The 20,911-nt window shown below is 57.4% G+C and overlaps 2 protein-coding genes across 4 annotated transcripts in view; both read left to right on the top strand.

The window, feature by feature from the left end:
• DMWD (dystrophia myotonica, WD repeat containing) overlaps nt 1-7,663 on the top strand; it is a 7,952-nt gene extending 289 nt beyond the window's left edge. Inside the window, exons 2-6 of the mRNA XM_006901273.1 lie at nt 1-169; nt 3,004-3,186; nt 5,284-6,555; nt 7,241-7,312; nt 7,616-7,663. Of these exons, the coding sequence (XP_006901335.1) occupies nt 1-169; nt 3,004-3,186; nt 5,284-6,555; nt 7,241-7,312; nt 7,616-7,663 (1,744 nt within the window). The remainder of the gene's footprint in view (nt 170-3,003; nt 3,187-5,283; nt 6,556-7,240; nt 7,313-7,615) is intronic.
• A 1,841-nt stretch (nt 7,664-9,504) lies between these two features.
• Nucleotides 9,505-20,640, top strand: DMPK (dystrophia myotonica-protein kinase). 3 transcript variants are annotated; one of them, XM_006901245.1, is made up of 15 exons: nt 9,505-9,664; nt 11,880-11,971; nt 12,246-12,329; nt 12,412-12,507; nt 13,230-13,378; nt 13,628-13,721; nt 14,056-14,262; nt 14,351-14,599; nt 15,372-15,457; nt 17,966-18,092; nt 19,273-19,424; nt 19,519-19,616; nt 19,763-19,809; nt 20,094-20,179; nt 20,481-20,640. In XM_006901245.1, exons 1-15 carry the CDS (start codon nt 9,505-9,507, stop codon nt 20,638-20,640), a joined length of 1,887 nt encoding a protein of 628 aa, XP_006901307.1. The 3 variants fall into 3 exon arrangements, with proteins under 3 accessions (XP_006901307.1, XP_006901308.1, XP_006901306.1); XM_006901246.1 differs by having other exon boundaries at nt 20,090-20,179; nt 20,481-20,633; XM_006901244.1 differs by having other exon boundaries at nt 14,351-14,614; nt 20,090-20,179; nt 20,481-20,633.
• The last annotated feature ends 271 nt before the right edge of the window (nt 20,641-20,911 follow it).

Below are 20,911 nucleotides of genomic sequence, written 5' to 3'. Positions count from 1 at the left end.
GCCGGCCGTGCGCCTCAGCCTCGTGCGGCTCGGGGAACCGGACGGCGCCGGAGCCGGGGAGCCGCCCGCCACGCCCGCGGGGCTCGGCGCGGGGGGAGACCGCGTCTGCTTCAACTTGGGCCGCGAGCTCTATTTCTACCCGGGCTGCTGCCGCCGCGGGAGCCAACGGGTGAGCGGCCCTGGTTACTAAAAGGATGGGGGTGTCCCTTTGGTTCCAGGCGTGTGTTCCCCCTCCCCCGATTGCAAAGGCTCCTGGAGAGGGGCGTCCGAGATGTGATGGACGTGCGCGAGGGCGCGCATTCTCGGCGGTGAGGCAGGGCTCTGAATAGTCATGGGAGGCACCGGGGGTGATGTGGGCCTGGAGGTGACAGCTGATGTTCCGGTGATTTGGAGCGCCCCGGTGTCCTAGGTGGGGATTCAGGCATGGTGGACGCCGAGGTGCGGAAACCCGGTAATTCTGGGCCGTGGGGCTTCCTGCAGGTGGTGCGAGCCCAAGGGTAAGAGGAAACCCGGGGAGGTGCTGCCAGGTGGAGAAGGGCCCTTCGGATTTAGGGAGGCCAGAGGTCAGGGGGTCCTGGAGGTGATGGGCTGGGGAGGAGGCTATCCAGAAGGTAATGAGGATCCTGGAGGAAATGAGACTCAAAAAGCTGATCTTGGTGGCATGTTGTTAAGTGCCTTCAAGTCAGTCACCTGTGAACAGCACATCTGAACTCTTTGCCCTAGCCTGCGCCAGTCTCACCATCCTTAACCAGCCCAAGGCCATCTTGGTTACAGTCACCATGTCAGTCCATCATGTTGAGGATCCCTCTCTTTCTCTGACGCCACCACCTTGCCCAGCATGACGTTTTCTCCCAAGCACTGGTGCCCCTGACAGTATGCCCAATGTGTGTGAGACAAAGTTTCACCGTCCTTGCCTCTAAGGAGTCTTAGCAGTCTGTGGGAGAGTCCACAATCAAGCTGCTAATGGCAAAGAGATTGAGATTGTTAACCGCTTTAGTTTGCTTGGCTCCACACTCAACAGTCTTGGTACCAGCAGCCAGGAATTCAAAAGATGAATTGCATTGGAAAAATCTACTGTTAGGAACCTCCCCAGAGTACCGAAGAGCAACGATGTCAGTTGGAGACTAAGGTGAGCCTGCTCCAGGCCGTGGTCTTCACAATTACATGCTATGCATCAGAGAGCTGGACAATGACTAGGGATGATAGAAGGAGAGTTGATGCCTTTTGAGCTGTGGTGCTGGAGAAGAGTGTTGAATATACCATGGACTGCTAGGAGAAGAATCAGGCTCGTCCTGCAGAGGGTGAAGCCAGGCTGTTCCTTGGAGGCAAGGATTCTGAAGCTTCGGCTGACATACTTTGGACATGCTGCAAGGAGAGACCGACCAGTCTTTGGAGAGGGACATTATGCTTGGGAGGGTGGAGGGACAGCACAGGAGAGAAAGACCCTTAATGAGACAGATTGACTCAGTGACTGGAGTAATGGGGGTAGGTGTTTCGGAGACCTTGAGGTTGGCTCAGGATAGTACAGGGGTCAGAGCTATATACAGAGGGTTGCTGTGAGTCGCAGGCATCTTGACAGCATATAACAACAACAATGGAAAATCAGTGGTCTGAATCCACCAGCGTGTGAGGGGGACCAGTGAGGCCAGCTCTAGTCAAGATTTACAGCGTTGGAAACCCAGTGCAGGGAGCCTTGTGTAGGATCAGCTCAGGGACGGTGGGGCGACCTGAGGAAAGGTTAGAGGTGATGATGCCCTGTTCGGCGATGTTTTCAGATGTGATGGGGGCGTCTCTGAAGGTCCCAGAGAGAATGAGCCCCCTCCAGTTGACAAGAAGATCCTCTAAAGGGATGGATTCCCAGGGTGATGAGAGTCTAGAGGGGGGAAAACAAAACCCGCTGCCATGGAGTCATATCCAACTCAGCATCTCCATTGGCTTTTGAAGGCTGAAAACTTTACAGAAGCAAACGGCTTGTGAGGTGGCACCCAACCGGAAAATACGTGGTCCCTAGTGGGACAGCCCCTTGGGATATCCACAGCTGCAGTCTTTGTGGAGGGAGCACGTCTTCTACCACAGAGACCTTTCTGATAGCAGGCGAGCACTTAACCCATTAGACTACCAGGGCTCTTAGAGATGGTAAATCCACTGCCATTCAGTTAGTTGCCATTCGTAGGCCCCTCCCACAGGTGAATTTTGGGGGCTTTAAATCTTCCTAGGAGTTGACAGCCCATCTTTCTCTTACTGAGGGACTAGTGGATTTGAACTGTTGACTTTTGGGTGGTGGTTGTTACCGTGTGCCTTTGGGTCACAGTGACTCGCAGCTGACCTCCAGTGTGGGTTTTGAGAGGCTGTAAATGCCACAGGGGGAGATGGCCTGTCCTTCTCCTGCAGAGCAGCAAGTGCATCTGCCTTTGGGTTGTCAGCCCCAGTCCTTATCTCCCAAGCCAGCCGCCCTATCCATCATGCACTGTCAAAAGTTCTTCCAGTTGAAGGGATGCTGAGGTTTAATGGGTCCCTGAACCGGGATTCAGTGGGGCAGGATGGGGAGGGGTGCTTCGAGGTTTAGATACTGCAGGGGATCCAGGGATATGTGTGCTTAAGAGTTCTGGTTGACTGAGGTTTCAGGGGCCTGGAATAAAGTTTTGGGGCTCAAAGACCCTCACCAAATAGGACTGGGAGAAAGTGAGTGTAGGGACAGTGGAGACCCCAGACACTTATGTTGCAGGCACTCGTGCCCTGAGGTTACAGAGGCCCAGGTTTAGGGGTGGAGTGCACTGTGGCCCCGAGGAGGAAGCGCCTCCCTGCATGGTTTTCCCCTGTCCTCTGTCTGTGACTCTGGCCGCCTCTCCTGTCTGTGGTTGTCCCTGCCCTCCCCACTCACCCACCTACCTACCACTTCCCTCGGGGATTTAAAGCCGCTTCCTCTCTGTGGCTTCCCCCATCTCAGCACCCTCCTTCTTGCAGAGGTTTCTACCATTAACCCCTTTTCTCCCATCACTCAAGTCCATTGACCTGAACAAGCCAATCGACAAGCGAATCTACAAGGGCACCCAGCCCACTTGCCACGACTTCAACCAGTTCACAGCTGCCACAGAGACCATCTCCCTTCTCGTGGGCTTCTCAGCAGGCCAGGTGCAGTACCTGGATCTAATCAAGAAGGACACTAGCAAGCTGTTCAACGAGGAGGTGATTATGGGTCCCCGGACCTCAGGGGTGCCCCCTTTGCCCACCACCTGTAGTCCATCACGCACACTCAAGCACTGTTTGCAACGGGTGCATCTGTCTGAGGGGGCAGCATGAAGAGGGCTGGGGGGTGGACTGACACGTGAGATGGGCCCGTGTCCTAACAGCTAATGGTCGTGCATGTCTTGTGCTCAGGCCTTCTGTTCTTCCCTGTGTCCTTGGCTCCCAGAGCTCTCATTCGCTGGTGGGTAAGGGATCGGAGTACACATTTAGCACATTAGAAAACTGAGGCTACTAACTGGTTCGGAATGGTGATTCCTGAGCTCTTGCTCTTCAAATTCTCGCCCTGTGGGCTTTGCATTCAAATCCCTGCTGCACCATTATATGCTGTGCTCCCCTCAGCCTCAGTTTTCCCCTTTTGGAAAATGGGAACTCCCTTCCCTCTGCCTCCAGAATTATTGTAATAATACATACTGAATGCTTCAGTCTGCTTCATTCTGGACCCACTGGGCCCGGGGGCCATGGCAGTGACCAAGCTCCTTGCCACAGTCCCCAGCAGAGACTTTGCTCAGCCAGTAACCCCTTCCGTTCTCTCTTTCACTCTCTGGTCCAAACAAGATGTTCCAGAAGTATTCTTAGAAGGAATGAATGACTGAAAAGAGTAAATGTATTAAAAATTTATTAGCTCATCCATTCAGAAAATGCTTAGTCTTTATTCTGTGCCAAACATTATTGTAAGCACGAGGGCATCATGTCGGAGTGAGTGAAGCAGTCAGAATGCCCAGCCTCCGTAGACACTGGCTGGAGCAACAGACACTCGTCAAGTAAGCTTCTAATGCGTCCGAAGGTGATGCGTGTCAGAGATGAAAGGTTCTCGGGAAGGGGGATGGAAGTGCTTGCCGCCTCCCCCACTGCTGTCAGGCCGTGCACACGCCTTGGCCCTGATTACTGCAGAGCAGAGCTGTCCCACAGCCATCTTCACAGAGCAGCCTACCTCAGCACTCTCCCTCAGATCGGTTGGTGTATTTGAACCGCCAGCCTTGTAGTGTTTGGTCTTGGGCCTACCTCTTGAAAAGCATTTAGCAGGTTTTAAATGGGGTGGTCAGGAAAGGCCTCGCGAGATTGAAAACGGCCCTGCGAGGAGGAGCGTTATCTCCGGAGAGCTGGTAGAGGAAGCAGCTAGTACGAACACCCTGAAGCAGGGCAGCAGGAAGGTGGGTGTCTCAGGCCGACTTGAGGGCCAGCCTGGCAGGAGGGAGGGACCAGGTCATGTAGAGCTTGGAGCACCTTTTACTCCTGGAGCGATGGAAGCCTCGGGAACAGCCTTTCTCATCTGGGTTCCTCTTCTGCACTGCAGAGCACAGAAATTATTGGTGTGACTTTTATCACAGGCTCTTCCAAGGATGAAAGGTGACTAGGAACATTCTAGATGCTGGGGGATATTGAATTCCGTCAGTACAGTGATGCTGGAGGGCAGCGAGGGAGCTTCTCTGGAGCCCAGGGTGACAAACCCTGCAGTGGGGGTGCTGTGTACTGACTTCCATTTGAACAGGAAGCTCTGGCGAGAACCCGGAGCAGGGCGGGGGTAGCTGGGCAGAGGGTGTGACAAGTCAGATCCTGGGTCTATTTCCAAGGTTGAGGCCGGTCTGTGGATTTGTGAAAGAACTGGAGTAGAGTGTTGGAAAGAGAAGCAGACATGCCTAGAAGGTCTGATCCCAGCGGATGGAAGATGGCTTTGCCATCCATTCGTTCATTCATTCGGGAACTGTTTGGGGCACCTCCTTTGTGCACCGGGAGGGGCCTGTGAATCAGAGGAGCCCTTTCTTCTGGAGAGCTGACATTGAGTACGTTTCCGAATTCACCCTGCTGACCACTAGTGGTCAAGGCTGAGGGAGGCAGGGCAGGCCCTTCCCCGAGATGAGGTCCCAGTGTCCACTGTGACCCTTACTTGCTGCTCGGTGTCCATCCCCCGTCCCTGTGTTGGGGACGTTTTTCCAAGGAGGACCTGGCATGATGCCAGCGGGAGGGTAGGACTGTACCCCAGGACCTGGGGCTCGGGGTTACTGCCTCCTCCTGACCCCAAGCCCGTCTCCCCGGCAGCGGCTGATTGACAAGACCAAGGTGACCTACCTGAAGTGGCTGCCCGAGTCGGAGAGCCTGTTCCTGGCCTCGCACGCCAGCGGCCACCTGTACCTGTACAACGTGGGCCACCCGTGCGCCTCGGCGCCCCCGCAGTACAGCCTGCTGAAGCAGGGCGAGGGCTTCGCCGTCTACGCCGCCAAGAGCAAGGCGCCCCGCAACCCGCTGGCCAAGTGGGCGGTGGGCGAGGGACCGCTCAACGAGTTCGCCTTCTCGCCCGACGGCCGGCACCTGGCCTGCGTCAGCCAGGACGGCTGCCTGCGCGTCTTCCACTTCGACTCCATGCTGCTGCGCGGCCTCATGAAGAGCTACTTTGGGGGCCTGCTGTGCGTGTGCTGGAGCCCCGACGGGCGCTACGTGGTGACGGGGGGCGAGGACGACCTGGTCACGGTGTGGTCCTTCACCGAGGGCCGCGTGGTGGCCCGTGGCCACGGCCATAAATCCTGGGTCAACGCCGTGGCCTTCGACCCCTACACCACCCGCGCCGAGGAGGCGGCCACCACGGGCAATGCGGACAGGGACGGGGACCGCAGCGGGGAGGAAGAGGAGGAGGACCCCGAGGCGTCAGGCTCGGCCGGGGGCGCCCCTCTCTCCCCACTCCCCAAGACCGGCTCCATCACCTACCGCTTCGGCTCGGCCGGCCAGGACACACAGTTCTGCCTGTGGGACCTCACGGAAGACGTGCTGTACCCGCACCCGCCGTTGGCGCGCACCCGCACCCTGCCCGGCACCCCCGGCCCCACATCGCCGGCCGCCAGCAGCTCGCGGGGCGGCGATCCCGGCCCAGGCCCCCTGCCCCGTTCGCTGTCCCGCTCCAACAGCCTCCCGCACCCCGCTGGCGGCGGCAAGGCGGGGGGCCCAGGCGCAGCGGCGGAGCCGGGCACCCCGTTCAGCATCGGCCGCTTCGCCACACTCACCCTTCAGGAGCGGCGCGACCGGGGCACCGAGAAGGAGCACAAGCGCTACCACAGCCTGGGCAACATCAGCCGCGGGGGCGGCGGGGGCAGCGGTGGCGACAAGCCCAGCGGGCCCGCCCCGCGCAGCCGGCTGGACCCCGCCAAGGTGCTGGGCACCGCACTGTGCCCGCGCATCCACGAGGTGCCGCTGCTCGAGCCGCTGGTGTGCAAGAAGATCGCCCAGGAGCGCCTGACCGTGCTGCTCTTCCTGGAGGACTGCATCGTCACCGCCTGCCAGGAGGGCCTCATCTGCACCTGGGCCCGCCCGGGCAAGGCGGTGAGTGCCCGGCCACCCCGAGCCCGCCGAGGGGAGAGCAGGGACAGTGCTCGTGTCGTCCTTCCCAGCCCCGCAGGGTGACAAGCTGGCCTCTCCAGGACCTGGGCCATCAGTCAGCAAAGTTGTGTGAAGCAAGGAAGGGTGGGGACTGCAGTCAGCTGCAGGCCTGAGGGCAGCCTGGCCAAGTAGCAAAAAAATAAGGCAGGCCAGAGCAGACACACCTGTGGGTAGAAGCCAGCCCGTGGGCACAGCTGCCAGCCTGGGTTGTGGACGCCCGGCCAAAGACACAGCTGTGGAGTTGAGCCCTGGGCCCCATCCAGTGCCTTTTCTCAGGCTGTGACCTCAAGGAGCCACTGCTCTCTGACCTCTGCCTGGCCACTTCCTAGAGCAGGAAGTCTTTAAGATAAAAGATGGGATTGGTACTCCCCACTCTGGGTGGCTGTAGGGTTCAGGGACCTCAGTGCAGGAAAGGCATAAAGCTGGTCCTTTGTGAAGCCAGGAGCTGTGACATCAGGGGTTTGGACCCAGCTGCCCAGGCCCCAGTCTCGGTTCTGGGTAGCACAGATTCGGAATCTTGGAGGCCAGGGTCCCTAAAATGTGAGAGCAGGCTCAGCACCTCCAAGGCAAGGCTGGTGGGCTTCGGGGAGCCTGGGCAGTCCTGAAGGAAACCCTTCTATCTCCCTAGTTCACAGACGAGACCGAGGCCCAGGCAGGGGAAGGAAGTTGGCCCAGGTCACCCAGCAAATCAGTAGGAGAGGTAGGACTGTCCCTTTCAGATTCTTGGGCCCCTCCCAAATCATGAGAGGACCCTAGCTACTCCCTCTCCTCTCCCTCTCTGTACTCTCCCTTGCTCTGAAGCACCCCATGACTCCTGGAGAAGCTAGCACAGGTGTGAGTGCCCCAGGCTGAGCCTGGAGCAGTGACCTCAGTCTGGGGGGGTCGGGTGGCCTTCGGGGCCAGGCCTTAGTAACACCAGCTAGAGGACTCGGTGGGGGCTGGGCCCTCCCTGGGGACTGGTTACCCAAGTGGCTTCTAACCACCTGTCTCCCCTTTTCCCCAGGGCATCTCCTCCCAGCCCGGCAACTCCCCAAGTGGCACAGTGGTGTGAGCTGTGGATGGCAGGGGCCCCACGCCTGCTCTCAGCCTCCTGGCCATCACCTTCCTGCTGACCTCACCAATCAACGTATTAACAAGACTAACCGTGACGGATGGACTGCTTCAGTCCCCTGCCCTGCACAATTCAGAGGCAGAGGGTCCCCCAGACTGGCCCAGACCCTGGGGGATGCAGCAGCCCACGCAGCCTCAGCCTTTGCCCCACCCACTGCCAAGTACAATGACCCCTTCCTCTGAGCCATCAGTGTTACTGAGTTCCTGTCCCAGCATGTGACTGGTCACTCCTGGGGGAGAAGTCCCCACCCACTAGAGCCCCGGGCTCTGCAGCTCATCCCTCTGGCCCAGCAGACAGGGCAGGGGGTGGCTGCCCTGCCTCCACCCCCACCCTCCCTTGCTGTTGTTGTTTGTGCTTTTCTGAAGAGTGTTAAGTTATGGTCATCCCTCAGGGGCCCCCTGTGTCCCCCCAGGACCTCTTATTTATACTAAAGTTCCCATTTTCAGAACCCTAGGCCCAGTGTGTCTGTTACCTTCCGTGGATGTGGGAGATGTTCAGAAATGTGAACACGCACGTGCGTTACTGCACCTTCATCCCAGTCCCATCTCCATAACCACAGGAGGAGCCTGAGGCCTGCCCCCATCACCTCCTGCCCCTTGTGAAAGCAAAACCTGAAGTTAGTGGGCACCAGGTGCTTGCTCTCAGCAGTACGGAACAGAGGGTAGCCAGGACCCCAACTTCAAAGTCCCCACCAAGAATTTTCAAAGTTACTTTAAATACCCAAGCTGTTAAAATTACAGTTGGGGCCGGGATGCTGACTGCCCAGATGGGGGTTCCCCTGACCGCTCCTGAAGGGTGTCAGGGCCAATCTTTGGCCTCTGGTGTCTGAGGCCAGGTCTGCTGGGACACAGCTTTCCTCCCTGGAAACCTTTGCCCTGGAAAGAAAAGGGAAAAAAAGAAAACAAACCCAACAAAACAAAAGCCCAAATCCCTCCTGGCTGGTCTCGCTCGAGGGAGTGGTGTCTTCCAGCTCTGCCCGCCACCCCCCGAAATGTTTCTGTTTCTAATCCCAGCCTGGGCAGGAATGTGGCTGGCCGGCCAGGGTCCAGGAGCTATTTTGGGGTCTCTTTTGCCTGGGAGGTGCTGGCCTCTCCCTGGCTTTGGCCTGAGGGTCACCCCCCTGGTTCTGGCTCCTGAGGACTGCCCATCGCAGTTCACCCCTCACCATCCCTTCCCCACCTCCTGCTGAAAAAGAAAAAGCGTGGAGCAGAGTGCTGGAGGGCTAAATTTAACTGTCCCAAAGTCAGAATCCATGGCTGAGTCACTGGAGAAGCTGCCCTGGCCTCCGGTGGGCCCCCCTTCCCAGGCCTCAGGCTCTGTCTCCTCCCTCTCACCCCCAGGCTGGGGGTGCCCCATCATTCAAGCTCAGTTGGCCCCCTCTTAGGAACCAGAGGGCCTTGGAGGGCAGCTGTCAACACCTGTAGTTTTTCTCTATGCACCACGTTTTGACGGGTGAGGGGTGGGTACAGGAGTTTACATTCTACACATACCCCTGTGGAACAAGGAAGGGTTCTGAGGGCCTCTGGAAGGGAGGGGTTGGGGGGCTGGCTTGTGAGGAGTTAAGGCTGGGAGGCGGGAGAGGGGCCGGACCAAGGGGTGGGGAGAAGAGAAGGAGGAGGCCTTACCGAAGAGAGCAGTGGCCAGAGAGGCCCAGGGGACAGCCAGGGACAGGCAGACATGCGGCCTGGGTCCTGGGGCCTGAGCAGGGGCTGCTGGGCCCCGTGACAGGAGGACCCCGAGCCCCCAGCTGGGGGAGGGGGCCATGGTGCGTACTGGTCAAGATGTCAGCCGAGGTGCGGCTCAGGCGGCTCCAGCAACTGGTGCTGGACCCCGGATTCCTGGGGCTGGAGCCCCTGCTAGACCTTCTCCTGGGCGTCCACCAGGAGCTGGGCACCTCCGACCTGGCCCAGGACAAGTATGTGGCCGACTTCTTGCAGTGGGGTAAGTGCCTGCGTGGACCCCCGGTGAGGGACAGGTGGACCAAGGCAGGGACGTTGGAGGGGTTCTGTGAAGGGGCCTGGATTTGGGCAAATGGGAACTGGATGAACTTGGGGAGGAACTTGCATTCAGAAGCCCAGAGCTTGAACCCAGATTCTGGAGCCACGTGCCCCCCCCCCGTGGCACCTTGACACCCTAGGTCAGCAGAGGCACTCAGAAGGGGCTAGGGGGCCTGGCACGTTGGGCTGTGCATACTCTTCCCCCAAATCTAAGCCTGAGGACACATTTGGGGCCCTATCTCTGAGACCCTTCTCAAACAGGGGCCCTCTGGGCCCAACCCTGCCCCCTCCACTGGTGCTCCAGAGTGCAGGGCAGGCACTGAGGGAGAGCACGGGGCAGCTGCCAGGGGTGCGGCCAGCGGGCAGGTGTTCGGCGCCAGCCTCTCAGCTGCCCCAACAGGTGCCTGGGCACGGGGCGGGCGTGGTGAGTCAAGTGGCCCTGAGGGAGGACAGACTGCAGCCAGGCGCCACCCGCTCTCCTGCCATTCCCTGGCCGCGACAAGGGCCAGCTTGAGGTTCTTCTGGGTGAGCCTGCTTTCTCTGCAGCGTCCATGATCCCAATGCCCTGGTGTCTACTAGCCCTGAGGCCAATGTTGACTTGTTCGCCTCTTCAGCCTTCCCACTGTCCCCAGTGTCCCTCTCACAAGGTCCTTCCTAGTTGATAAACAGGCCAGGGGGTCAAGCAGGGAGATGTAGCAACCCCAGCCCCTGGCCTCATCCCCACTCCCCACCCCCCAGCTCAGCACTCTGGTTTCTGTCCGTCTGACACCTGTCACTTTGTCTCTCCACTTGCCTGTCCCTCAGTGACTTGCACTTGGTCCTTGGCCTCCGTGTGTCCACTCGCTCCCTCCCCACCCTCCTGCTCCCTCCTTGCCCTGGTCCAGCTCTTCCATCCCAGGCAGGCTTTTTCTTGGGGATCCTCCTCCCATTTCACAGATGAGAAGGTAGAGGCCAAGGGCCAGGCCACTCAGACTCTGCAGGAACATTTTCCCCTAGCCTCCACAGACCTTAGGAACTGTCCCAGTTTCCTTTTTAAAGAGGATGCAGCCTAGAGGGCTGGGTAAACTGAGGCCTGGTGGAGGGGGCAGGGGTCCGGCTCTCCTGGAAGGGAGCTCTCCTTTTGTGGCCTGAGCCTGCATCTGGGGCCCCTCCCCCGCTGGGCGCTGGGCGGGGGAGGGGGCCTGGGTTCCTGCTGCCTTAAAAGGGCTCAATGTCTTGGCTCTCTCCTCCCTCCTTGTTCCTGGGCTCCTGTGGGCTCTTCCCTGCCGGCCCACTATCCCCCAGGCCCCCGAGGAACCCCTCTGCACCCTTGTATTTCCCAAGACCTGCCTACTCTTATCTCCCCAGTCCCGGCTTGTGTTCCTCTCTGTCCGCTCTGCCTCCAGCGTCCTGGCTTCTTTGACTTCCTCAGAACACGGCCTCTCCCTCCTCACTGCCCCTCCAGCCCAGCCTGCCTCCTCTCCTTCACAGCTCACTGTGACTGATCTAGCTGTGTGGCCAAGGGCCAGTGACATTGCCTCTCTGAACCTTTGCTTTCCCACGTGCAAGTGAGGGGTAATCAGCCTTCCTTCTGGAGGACAGGTTCACACTCTGCACTTGACAAATCTCGGCGACCCCATCCCCTAGCCCGGTGTTCTCAGGGCAGTAAAAGAGCCGTGGCTCCAGCGCCCAGTTACGGGATGAAAATGCAAGTTCCGGCCATAACCCAAGACTAGCTGAGTCCTGGCCAATTAACTACCCCCGCCCCGGCGTGATGAAGTCCAGGGCAAGAGTCTGATCAAGTCGGCCTTATTTCTCCTGCATTTTTGCTAGTGTTTGGGTCCCCACTCTGCACCCTGCTCCAGTCATAAGCTGGTGGCGTCATTCTCTATCCCAGAGGGACTTTGCAGGCATCCCACCTCGATGGGAAGGCAGTTTTGAGTCCCCTAAACTTCTTGTAGTGGCTATGTGGGAGTAAGGTGAAACTGAGGCAGAGAAAAGGGGAGACAGGAGGACGTTGTGGGGAACACGAGGAGCACAGAAAGGAGACACGGAACAGGAAAGGTGGTTAGGGGATTGGGAAACACTGAGAGGGGAATTGGGGGGGCAGTGTGGGGCTTCCCTTGCCTGTCCAGTTTCCACCCTAGTGACCTTCAGTTCTCGGGCCCCCCCATCCTCAGCGGAGCCCATCGCGGCGAGGCTTAAGGAAGTCCGACTAGGAAGGGATGACTTCGAGATTCTGAAGGTGATCGGACGCGGGGCGTTCAGCGAGGTGAGCCCCGAGCGTCACCAGAGATCCGTGCAGCAGAGGATTCGATTGGATGTGCAGTGGGCGGGGCCTCGGAGCATGGGGCGGGGCCTGGAGAAATGATGAATGGCTGAGCGCTAGAACCCAGAATAGCGGAGTATGAGGGTGGGGCCTGACGTGGTGGGCGTGGCTAGCTAGGGAAGGGGCGTGGCTATGGGGCGTGGCCCAGCTTGACGGGGGAGGAGCGGGCACTGAGTTGAATGGTCCCAGGCCAGGACCACCTCCCCTTTGACTTTAGGTAGCGGTGGTGAAGATGAAGCAGACGGGCCAGGTGTACGCCATGAAGATCATGAATAAATGGGACATGCTGAAGAGAGGCGAGGTGAGGGAGGGGTTGGGTGTGGGGGTTTTGGGGACCTGGACTCTCCCACTGCCCCACTTCATCTCTATCACGTGCCCTGCAGGTATCGTGTTTTCGGGAGGAAAGGGATGTGCTGGTGAACGGGGACAGGCGCTGGATCACGCAGCTTCACTTCGCCTTCCAGGATGAGAACTACCTGGTGAGGGCAGGCCCTGGAGTTTGCAAAGAGGAACGCAGGTCAAGTCAGTTCCAACTCCTCGTAGTAATGCTAGGTGGTTTTCTCTGGTGGTAAATCCCTAAGAAGGAGGAGCTCTGGTGGTGTGGTAGATAGGGAGTTGCGCTGCCAACACAAAGGCATGTGGTTCAAATCCGTCAATTGCTTCATGGGAAAACAGACTTGGAAAACCCTCTGGAGGGTCGACTGTGAGTCTTATAGATGGCCCACAACAACAAATCTTTATGAGAGGACACTGAGGGTGTGGAGGAGGGAAATAGGTTTTAGGGTTGCAGGGCTAGGGGTTGTGTGTATGAGTGAAGGATCTTCTTACCTGGAGTGAGAGATAGCTCTTTCCTTGGGTTGCTCTGGGGAGCTCTGTGCAAGAATGTCTCTCAGGGGTCAATTGCCTGGAATGGTTTAGCTTTCCCGTCCCTGGACAAGAATTAACGAAGGCCTATCCTCAGGCACTTGGGAGATATCTGGAGTCTCTTTCTCCCCCAGATTTCTCAGGTGGGGAGTGAAAATCGGATGACATCTGGGGAGAACCTGTTCGTTTGGGGGGAGGAGTATGGCACTGTCTGACCTGAAGCTCTTGAGCTCAGCACTGGGGTTTCTTCAAGTTCTCTGCCCAGCGCCTTTATCTCGGGTGATCAGCCAGCAGCCTAGAGGGGCTACTAACCTCTTCATGACACCCCTCCTCCCAGTACCTGGTCATGGAGTACTACGTGGGCGGGGACCTGCTAACACTGCTGAGCAAGTTTGGGGAGCGGATCCCGGCGGAGATGGCTCGCTTCTACCTGGCTGAAATCGTGATGGCCATCGACTCAGTGCACCGGCTGGGCTACGTGCACAGGTGGGCAGGGCAGGGCTGCGGGGCGGCACCATGTAGGTGCAAGGCTGCGAGAGACTCTATTTTGGACCTAGAGGGTCTTGGTTGGTTGTGGGTCTACTAGGAGACAGGCCCTGAGGAGTGGGGTTTAGAAATGTGAGATCCTCGCTGGTCTGGGGCTGACAGCCCCTAAGGAGTGCTGCCCTGAGGAGGGGTAGGGGAGCGGCCCAGTCTGGGGAGGCTCAGTTACCCCTTCCTCTCCCTTTGGTGCAGAGACATCAAACCCGACAACATCTTGCTGGACCGCTGTGGCCACATTCGCTTGGCTGACTTTGGCTCCTGCCTCAAACTGCAGGAGGATGGAACCGTGAGCAACTGCGCCCCACGCGGCAGCTCAGAACTGGGGGGTTCTGTACAGGGTGGGTGCTGGGTGTGGGGGCGGAGCCACAAGATAGGGGCGGAGCCAGGGTGGTGATTGGGCCAGAAGTAGATCCGGAACCAGGATCAAAACTCCAGGTCCTTGGGAGGTACCCAGGCCCTTGGGTGGGAGGAGGTGACCCCAGGAGAAGGACAATGTGCGAAGGGGCCGGGGTTAGGCCTGATGGAAGGAGAAACTAAGCATGGAGCGGGGCGGGGCACTGGGGGCGGGGCCAGAGCCCGGAGGGGCGGGGCCTGGCCTCAGCTCCCCTCTGGTGGCGCAGGTCCGGTCGCTGGTGGCCGTGGGCACCCCGGACTACCTGTCCCCCGAGATCTTGCAGGCCGTGGGTGGCGGGCCCGGGACAGGCAGCTACGGGCCGGAGTGTGACTGGTGGGCATTGGGCGTGTTCGCCTATGAAATGTTCTACGGACAGACGCCCTTCTATGCGGATTCCACAGCAGAGACCTACGGCAAGATCGTCCACTACAAGGTGAGCGGCCCCTGGGGGCGCCCCACCCCGTACCTACCCTCTACCCCCGCACATGCTCCCCAGCACCCTCCTCCTTCCCTCCTGCCAGGAGCACCTGTCCCTGCCGCTGGCCGACTCAGGGGTCCCCGAGGAGGCCCGAGACCTCATCCAGCGGCTGCTGTGTCCCAGGGAGACACGGCTGGGCCGGGCTGGGGCGCGGGACTTCAGAGAGCATCCTTTCTTTTCGGGCGTGGACTGGGATGGACTCCGCGATAGCGCGCCCCCCTTTACGCCAGACTTTGAGGGTGCCACCGACACGTGCAATTTCGACTTGGTGGAGGACGGGCTCACTGCCATGGTGAGCGGGGGCGGGGTAGGTACCTGCAACCCCCCCCCCCCGCGCGACATAGGGAACCCCCTATCCCTCCCTTTTCATAAGGTTGGAGTAAGGCTATGCCCACCTTCAGGTGCCCTGAGAAGGTTTATTCCCCAGAGCATTTGCTCTGCGCCCCTCCAGTGCTGGAGACCCAGTGGCCATATACCCACAATCCAATAGCTGTAGTCCTAGATACTAACTCCTGGAGAGATTGAAAACTGGGATTGAAGAGTCCTAGAGGACTTGACCCAGAAAGGCAGCCAGGGAGGGCTTCCTGGAGGAGGCAATCCAAGTGCAGACCTAGAGGATTATGGGAGGGAGAATCGAGGAAGGGGGAGGACGATGGTGGGATCCTTCTTGAACAGCTATCTCATCTGAGTGTTTGCTCAGCCTCTGGTGCCCGGTGAGCTGCTGGGCAGTCCTGGGGTCGCTGCAGTGACCAGGTGACCCCAGTCCTTGCCCTCATTCACTCCAGCCCTAGAGAAACTCCCTGCCAGTTGAGGTGGTTCCGACTCAGAGCCACCCTCCCCAGGGATTCTGAGGCTGGAAATGGAGACTATACCTATTCCATGGCTGGTGCCCTCAAAGCAGTGAGAATAATGGGGGAAAGCCCCTTTGGCTAGGCCCCGAGTTGGGTTGGCTTGTTTTCTGGGGGCGGGGGGGGGGGGGAGGAGAAAGGACATTTCAGCCCAGGCTGTGGGGCTGGGGGCCGGGCCTGGGAACCGCTGGTCACATCTTTGCTGGTTTCCTGCAGGAGACACTGTCAGACATGCCGGAGGGCGCACCGCTGGGGGTTCACCTACCATTTGTGGGCTACTCCTACTCCTGCATGGCCCTCAGGTAGGGGCTGCCCTGGTACCATCTGGTCAGAGGGGTGGGGCCAAGGGCCTGGCCTTAAAAGACCGAGGGGCCCTGGGTCCTTTGGTTTAAAAATTAAAATCACTAGGAAGCTCTGGCGGCCTAGTGGGAAGAAGCTGCACTGCAATCCTAGATGTGCCTGGTTAGAATCCACCAGATGCTCTGCTGGAGAAGGAAGGACAATCTCCTCCTGTAGCAGTCAGATCTGATTTGATGGTACAATGCACAAAAAAATAATAAAATTTAAAAAAATTAAAATCACTGCCATGAAGCCAATTTTCCACATGGCGAGCGACCTTGTAGGGCAGAGGGCAAGTGTCCCATAGAGTGGCCCACGCTGTAACCTGCACTGACACGGGCTTTCACATCTCTCTCCTAAAATGTACTGCCCCCTTTGGGTTAGCAAGTGAGAACTTAACACCACCCCACCAGGGCTCTTTCCACACCCTGTGGAGTTGCAGGGTCTGCCTCTGAACTTGACTGTCTTGGGACCAACCTCTTAAGAGCCCAAAGTTGTAAAAACCAATCTCGGGGAGGCAGTCTTTGAGGCTGAGACCCATTGCCCTTCACAGACCCGTAATAAAGTACTTTTATGGAAACCTCCCCCCCCCCAAAAAAAAACAAATCTTGGACCATTCATGCATGTCTTTCAGACATGTTCACTGCACACACAAAAGATGGCTTATTACAAACATATTTTTTTTAAAAAAGGTGGAATAAGCTAAAATAAGTAATGTATTTTAAGGCCAGGAATGGAAAAACGGCAAAGTTTAGAGAATGATGAGAGGCCCTCCTGGTTTGCCCAGCTTATGCCTGGAGTTATGAATAATGGTTCAAAAGTGACAGTCTGGTTTCAATACTAATTTCTGAAACTCTTCCGTATAGAATAGGATGAATTTGGTTAATATAGAAATCCCTTATTTTAATGGGGAGCTCTGGAGGTGTGGTCTGCCTATAGGGCGTTGTGCTGGTTCCCCAAGGCCACAGTTCTCTTGAGGTTTGAAACCACAGTGACTCTGCGAGAGAAAGCGGGGTAACCTCCTCCCAAGTGATTCTCAACCTCGAAAATCCAGTGGAAGGTCAGCTGTGAGTCAGTTCAACTGGACAGCAGTAAGGTTGTTTTGGGTTTTTTTTAAACTACCATTCAGCAATGATCCTTGGTAGAGGTATGTATACACATACACACACACACACAAAAAAAAAACACAGCCTTCTGTTACTAGACAATGTGATGCAAATTTCTTTACTGCTACCAAACTTAAGGTAATTCAGAACCACCATGGATGCACACTGACAGTAGGCTGGTCATCTTCCTATGAATGGATTGCTTCAGGTGGAAGGGACAGCCACTTAAAAGATATATATGTTTATTTACTTTAAATTATTATTTTTTTGAGTGAAGGTTTACATAGAAGATCAGGTTCCCATTCAATAATTTCTACTGCAGTTATGCAGCTGACACTGGTTACACACTTCACAGTCTGTGAACATTTTCCATTACTTCTTTGCTGGTTGTCCTGTTCCTGTTAATCTCGTCTCCCTGTTTCATACACACTTATCTTCTTTGTAAAGCAATTCTTGACCATCTGCTGACCAGACAGGTGACTTCATAAAGGAGCCCAGTATTTAAAGGTGACATTCCTATTTCGTGTTATTTAGTTTAGTTCAGTTACAGGGTGACCTTGGAGGTCTATTTTGGTCGCAGGGTTTAAAGAGTCTGAAGGCATCTACTTCAAATTGTAATTTCCTATTGAAGGGTCTACAGGGCCTCTAGCAGCTGTGTGGGAAGGGGTTGTGCTAACATTTAAAGTCAGTCTTGGGAGCTCTGGTGGCCTAGTGGCAAGAATTTGCACTGTAATCCTAGAGGTAAGCAGTTCAAATCCACCAGATGCTCTGCTGGAGAAGGAGGGACAATCTCCTCCTGTACCAATCAGATCCGACTTGACGGTACACACATAAAAAATAATAAAATTTAAAAAAAAAGTCAGTCTTGGGATTCTTGGAGGGGGTCAAACCTAATAAAAACCACACAATTTCATAGTTGTTAAGTCAATTCCAACTCACAGAGACCCCACAGGGCAGCAGAGACATGACCCACCGGCGTCCCAAGGCTGTAATCTTTATCAAAGCCTAATGGCACACGGCTGGTGGGTTTGAACCACTGTCTTTCTGGTTTGCAGCACATAACCACTGTACCACCAGGGCTCTATGGTCAAACTGTTCACTGTCCTGAGGTCCTCAGGAGAATGTGGCCATGGCCATGCAGCTGTAGGCAATGCACGGAAAAGGAAGTAAGGGAGACAGGTAGACTCTAGAATTGGGTGAATGCACCCTGGGTTTCTGCAGAGGGAAGCTCTGGGGGTCCAAGGTGCCAACTGAGTCCTTCACTCTGTTCCCCCAAACACCATGCAGTCTTGGGAATGAGGCTGCCCTGGACCTGAGAGTCCCATTTTTAAGCCCAGGGGACACTGTATCTTTTCCTTTCCGCAGGGACGTTGAGGGCCCAGGCCCCACACCCATGGAACTGGAGGCAGAGCCACTGCAGGAGCCACTACCGGAGACACCGGTGCACGCCCCCTGCCTGCAGCCCCCCAACCCTCCACTGGAGGAGGAAACAGTGAGTGGGAGGAGCAGGCCCTTTAGAGACAGACAGGGAGACAAGCCCAGGACGGATGGGGACGGTGTGCGGCACAGAGTGTTAACCCCACCAGGAGCTAAGGAGGGAAATAGGGAAAAAAAGCAGAGACAAGTGCAACAATACAAAAAATTAAAAAATAAGAGAGAGAGAAAAGCATAAACAAGATTCCCTCAGGCAGAGATAGTACCTCGGTGGAGATTAGAATAAGGGAAGGTGATGGCCTCCGTTGCTGGAGGACTTCCTGGAGGAGGGGACCAGGTGTAGGTCAGTGACAAGGTCAAGGCCAGAGGGTTTGAGGTGGCCCTGGCTGGAGTGCTCTTGAAAGTGAGAGGAGGGTGAGCCTACGAAACGGAACAGAATTGTTCCACTGGGGGTAATCTTTAACCTTGAGCCACAGTGTGAGTTCAAACTTCCAGTCTTTCTGTTAACAGCCGAGTGCTGGGTCGAGTTTCTGTCAAGTCCTTTCCAACTCACAGTGACCCCAGGGGACAGTGCTGAATGCTCCATAGTTTCCAAGGCTGTAAAGTTTGACAGAAGCAGTCTGCCTCATTTGTCTCTCTTAGAGCAAGTGGTGGGCTTGAACTACTGACCTTTCTGTTAGCAGCCACTATGTTACCCATTATGCCCAAAGAACTCTTTTAACAGGTGCAAAACCCCTCTGCCATGGAGTTGATTCTGGCTGAAAACCCTCCACTGGGTTGCAGAGATTGTAAATCTTAACAGATTGCCATCCTTCTCTCTCTGGAAGCCTCGAACCTCCAGAGAGGCAAGGCCTTTGGGTCAGAAGCCCAATGCCCTACTAACTAGGCTACCAGAGCTCAGGGACAGCTAGACCCATAGAGAGGTGAGAGAAGGGTGGAAGGGCTGCAGGAAACAGATCTAGCACGCCTCTGAGGGCAATGGAAGGCAGGAGTTTGCAGCCAAGGAGGGTCGGAGTCAAGCTGAACTAATGTTTTCTTAGGTTGTTTTGATTGAGGTTAGGAAATCAGTTTAAAGGCTGGCTGAAGTCCTGAGTAAGGCATTACTGTGAGGAAGTAGGAGACCTTAATAGCTGCAGGAGCTGTGGGGATTCTAGAGAAATCTAGTGGAGGAGAGAGGAGGAAAAGGAGAATTCTGAGGCTGGAACCATCCCTGGATCACGACTGGTCCCTATTCACAGCCAGAGGAGGCAGTCTCGGTGGCCTTCCAGGAGGCGGTGGCGGAGGTGACGCTGCGGGAGCTCCAGGAGGCCCTGGAAGAGGAGGTGGTCTCCCGGCAGACCCTGAGCCGGGAATTGGAGGCCATTCGCACAGCCAACCAGAACTTTGCCAGGTCAGGGCCGGGTTGGGGGGGCCCCCCCGCAACTTTTCGCAGTCCCTGTCTCCGGGGTCCCCGATGGGCTCACCCGTCTCCTCCCTCCCTGCAGTCAACTCCGCGAGGCCGAGACCCGGAACCGAGACCTGGAGGCGCACGTCCGGCAGCTGCAGGAACGGATGGAGGAGCTGCAGGCACAGCGAGCTGAAGGCGAGTGACCATCCTCTCCTTCCCCAAGGGAGCCGAGGGAGGGCCGCCAGGGCGTGCGCAACCCCCCGGGGAGGGAAGGATCCAGGCTGGGGCACGCCGCGCCACCGCCCTTCCACGCACCCTACGGCTCTCTCTTCTCCTTCCAGCTGTCATGGGGGTCCCCAGTCCCAGGGCCACGGATCCACCTTCCCATGTAAGACCTTTGTCTTTTCTCTGCCTCAAGCCTGCTGCCCTCCTCTGCCGACCCCTAGTGCTCACCTTACCGTGCCCTCCATGCACCCCAACATTTACCAGCTATCGCTCGGTTCAGGCATCCACAATTTGGATGCACTGAGATCCCCTACAATCCCCTCCGGGGTCTTGGGGAGATTCCCTCCCCAATCTCTACTCCCCTCGCTGTCTCTAGCCTCCCCATTCCACCTCAGGGCGGCGGGCTGTGCTCCGATTGGGTCACCTGTCCCTTCTCTCTCCAGCTAGATAGCCCCCCGGCCGTGGCTCTGGGCCAGTGCCCGCTGGTGGGGCCAGGGCCCCTGCATCGCCGCCACCTGCTGCTCCCTGCCTGGGTACGTCCGGCTGCCCACGCGTACCCACCTCTGCACCCCGCTGCCCCAGCCCGCGCCGCATTGCTTATTGGCTCCTCTTCCCGGCTCCGCCCATCGTGGGGGAGGAGACAATGCTCGGGCAACCAAACAACACCGGCTACTAGGAAGCAGCCAATGAGACCAAACGGAATTTGCGGCTTGCGAGCTGACCAACCACAGTCGCGGCCGGAGGGAGGGAGAGGAGGCCTGTGGATTCAGCTATGGGCGGGGCGTCAGTGAGAGGCCGGCGTCCCGGCTGCTGATCCCGCCCTCTCGCCCGCAGGTCCATAGGCCTGGCCTATCGGAGGCGCTTTCCCTGCTCGTGTTCGCCTCTGCTCTGGCTGGTCCCGCAGCCCAGGGCGGCCTTGGGTTGGTGGCCCTCGCAGGCCATCTCGCACCCATCAGGCGCCACCCCGGAGCCGCCTTCGCCCCCTGAACCCTAGAACCGCAGCCTGTCCTCCATTCGGACCCCGCTGGAGGGTTAGGTGACCCTGGCACGGCCCAGAAGCTCTTCCCACCGCCAATCCTGTGATCCGGATCCGCTTCTGGGCGGCCGGGGAGGGGAGGAGCCGGGTTTGGGGCGAAGAACCGGACTCCCCGGAGGTGGTACCTGGGAATTTTTCCGCTGCTGTGGGGCATTCACGGATCACCTCTCTGGCCGGGCTGAGAGCCCGACGTGGATGATGGAAAAAATGCAGGGGAGAGAAAGCAACG

The sequence above is a fragment of the Elephantulus edwardii genome, unplaced genomic scaffold, assembly GCF_000299155.1.
Source record: "Elephantulus edwardii isolate Elephantulus edwardi_28Jun2011 unplaced genomic scaffold, EleEdw1.0 scaffold00315, whole genome shotgun sequence".
Classification (NCBI taxonomy): Eukaryota; Metazoa; Chordata; class Mammalia; order Macroscelidea; family Macroscelididae; genus Elephantulus; species Elephantulus edwardii.
Note: the sequence above shows the minus strand (reverse complement) of the source record. Positions and strands in the feature narration are given on the sequence as shown.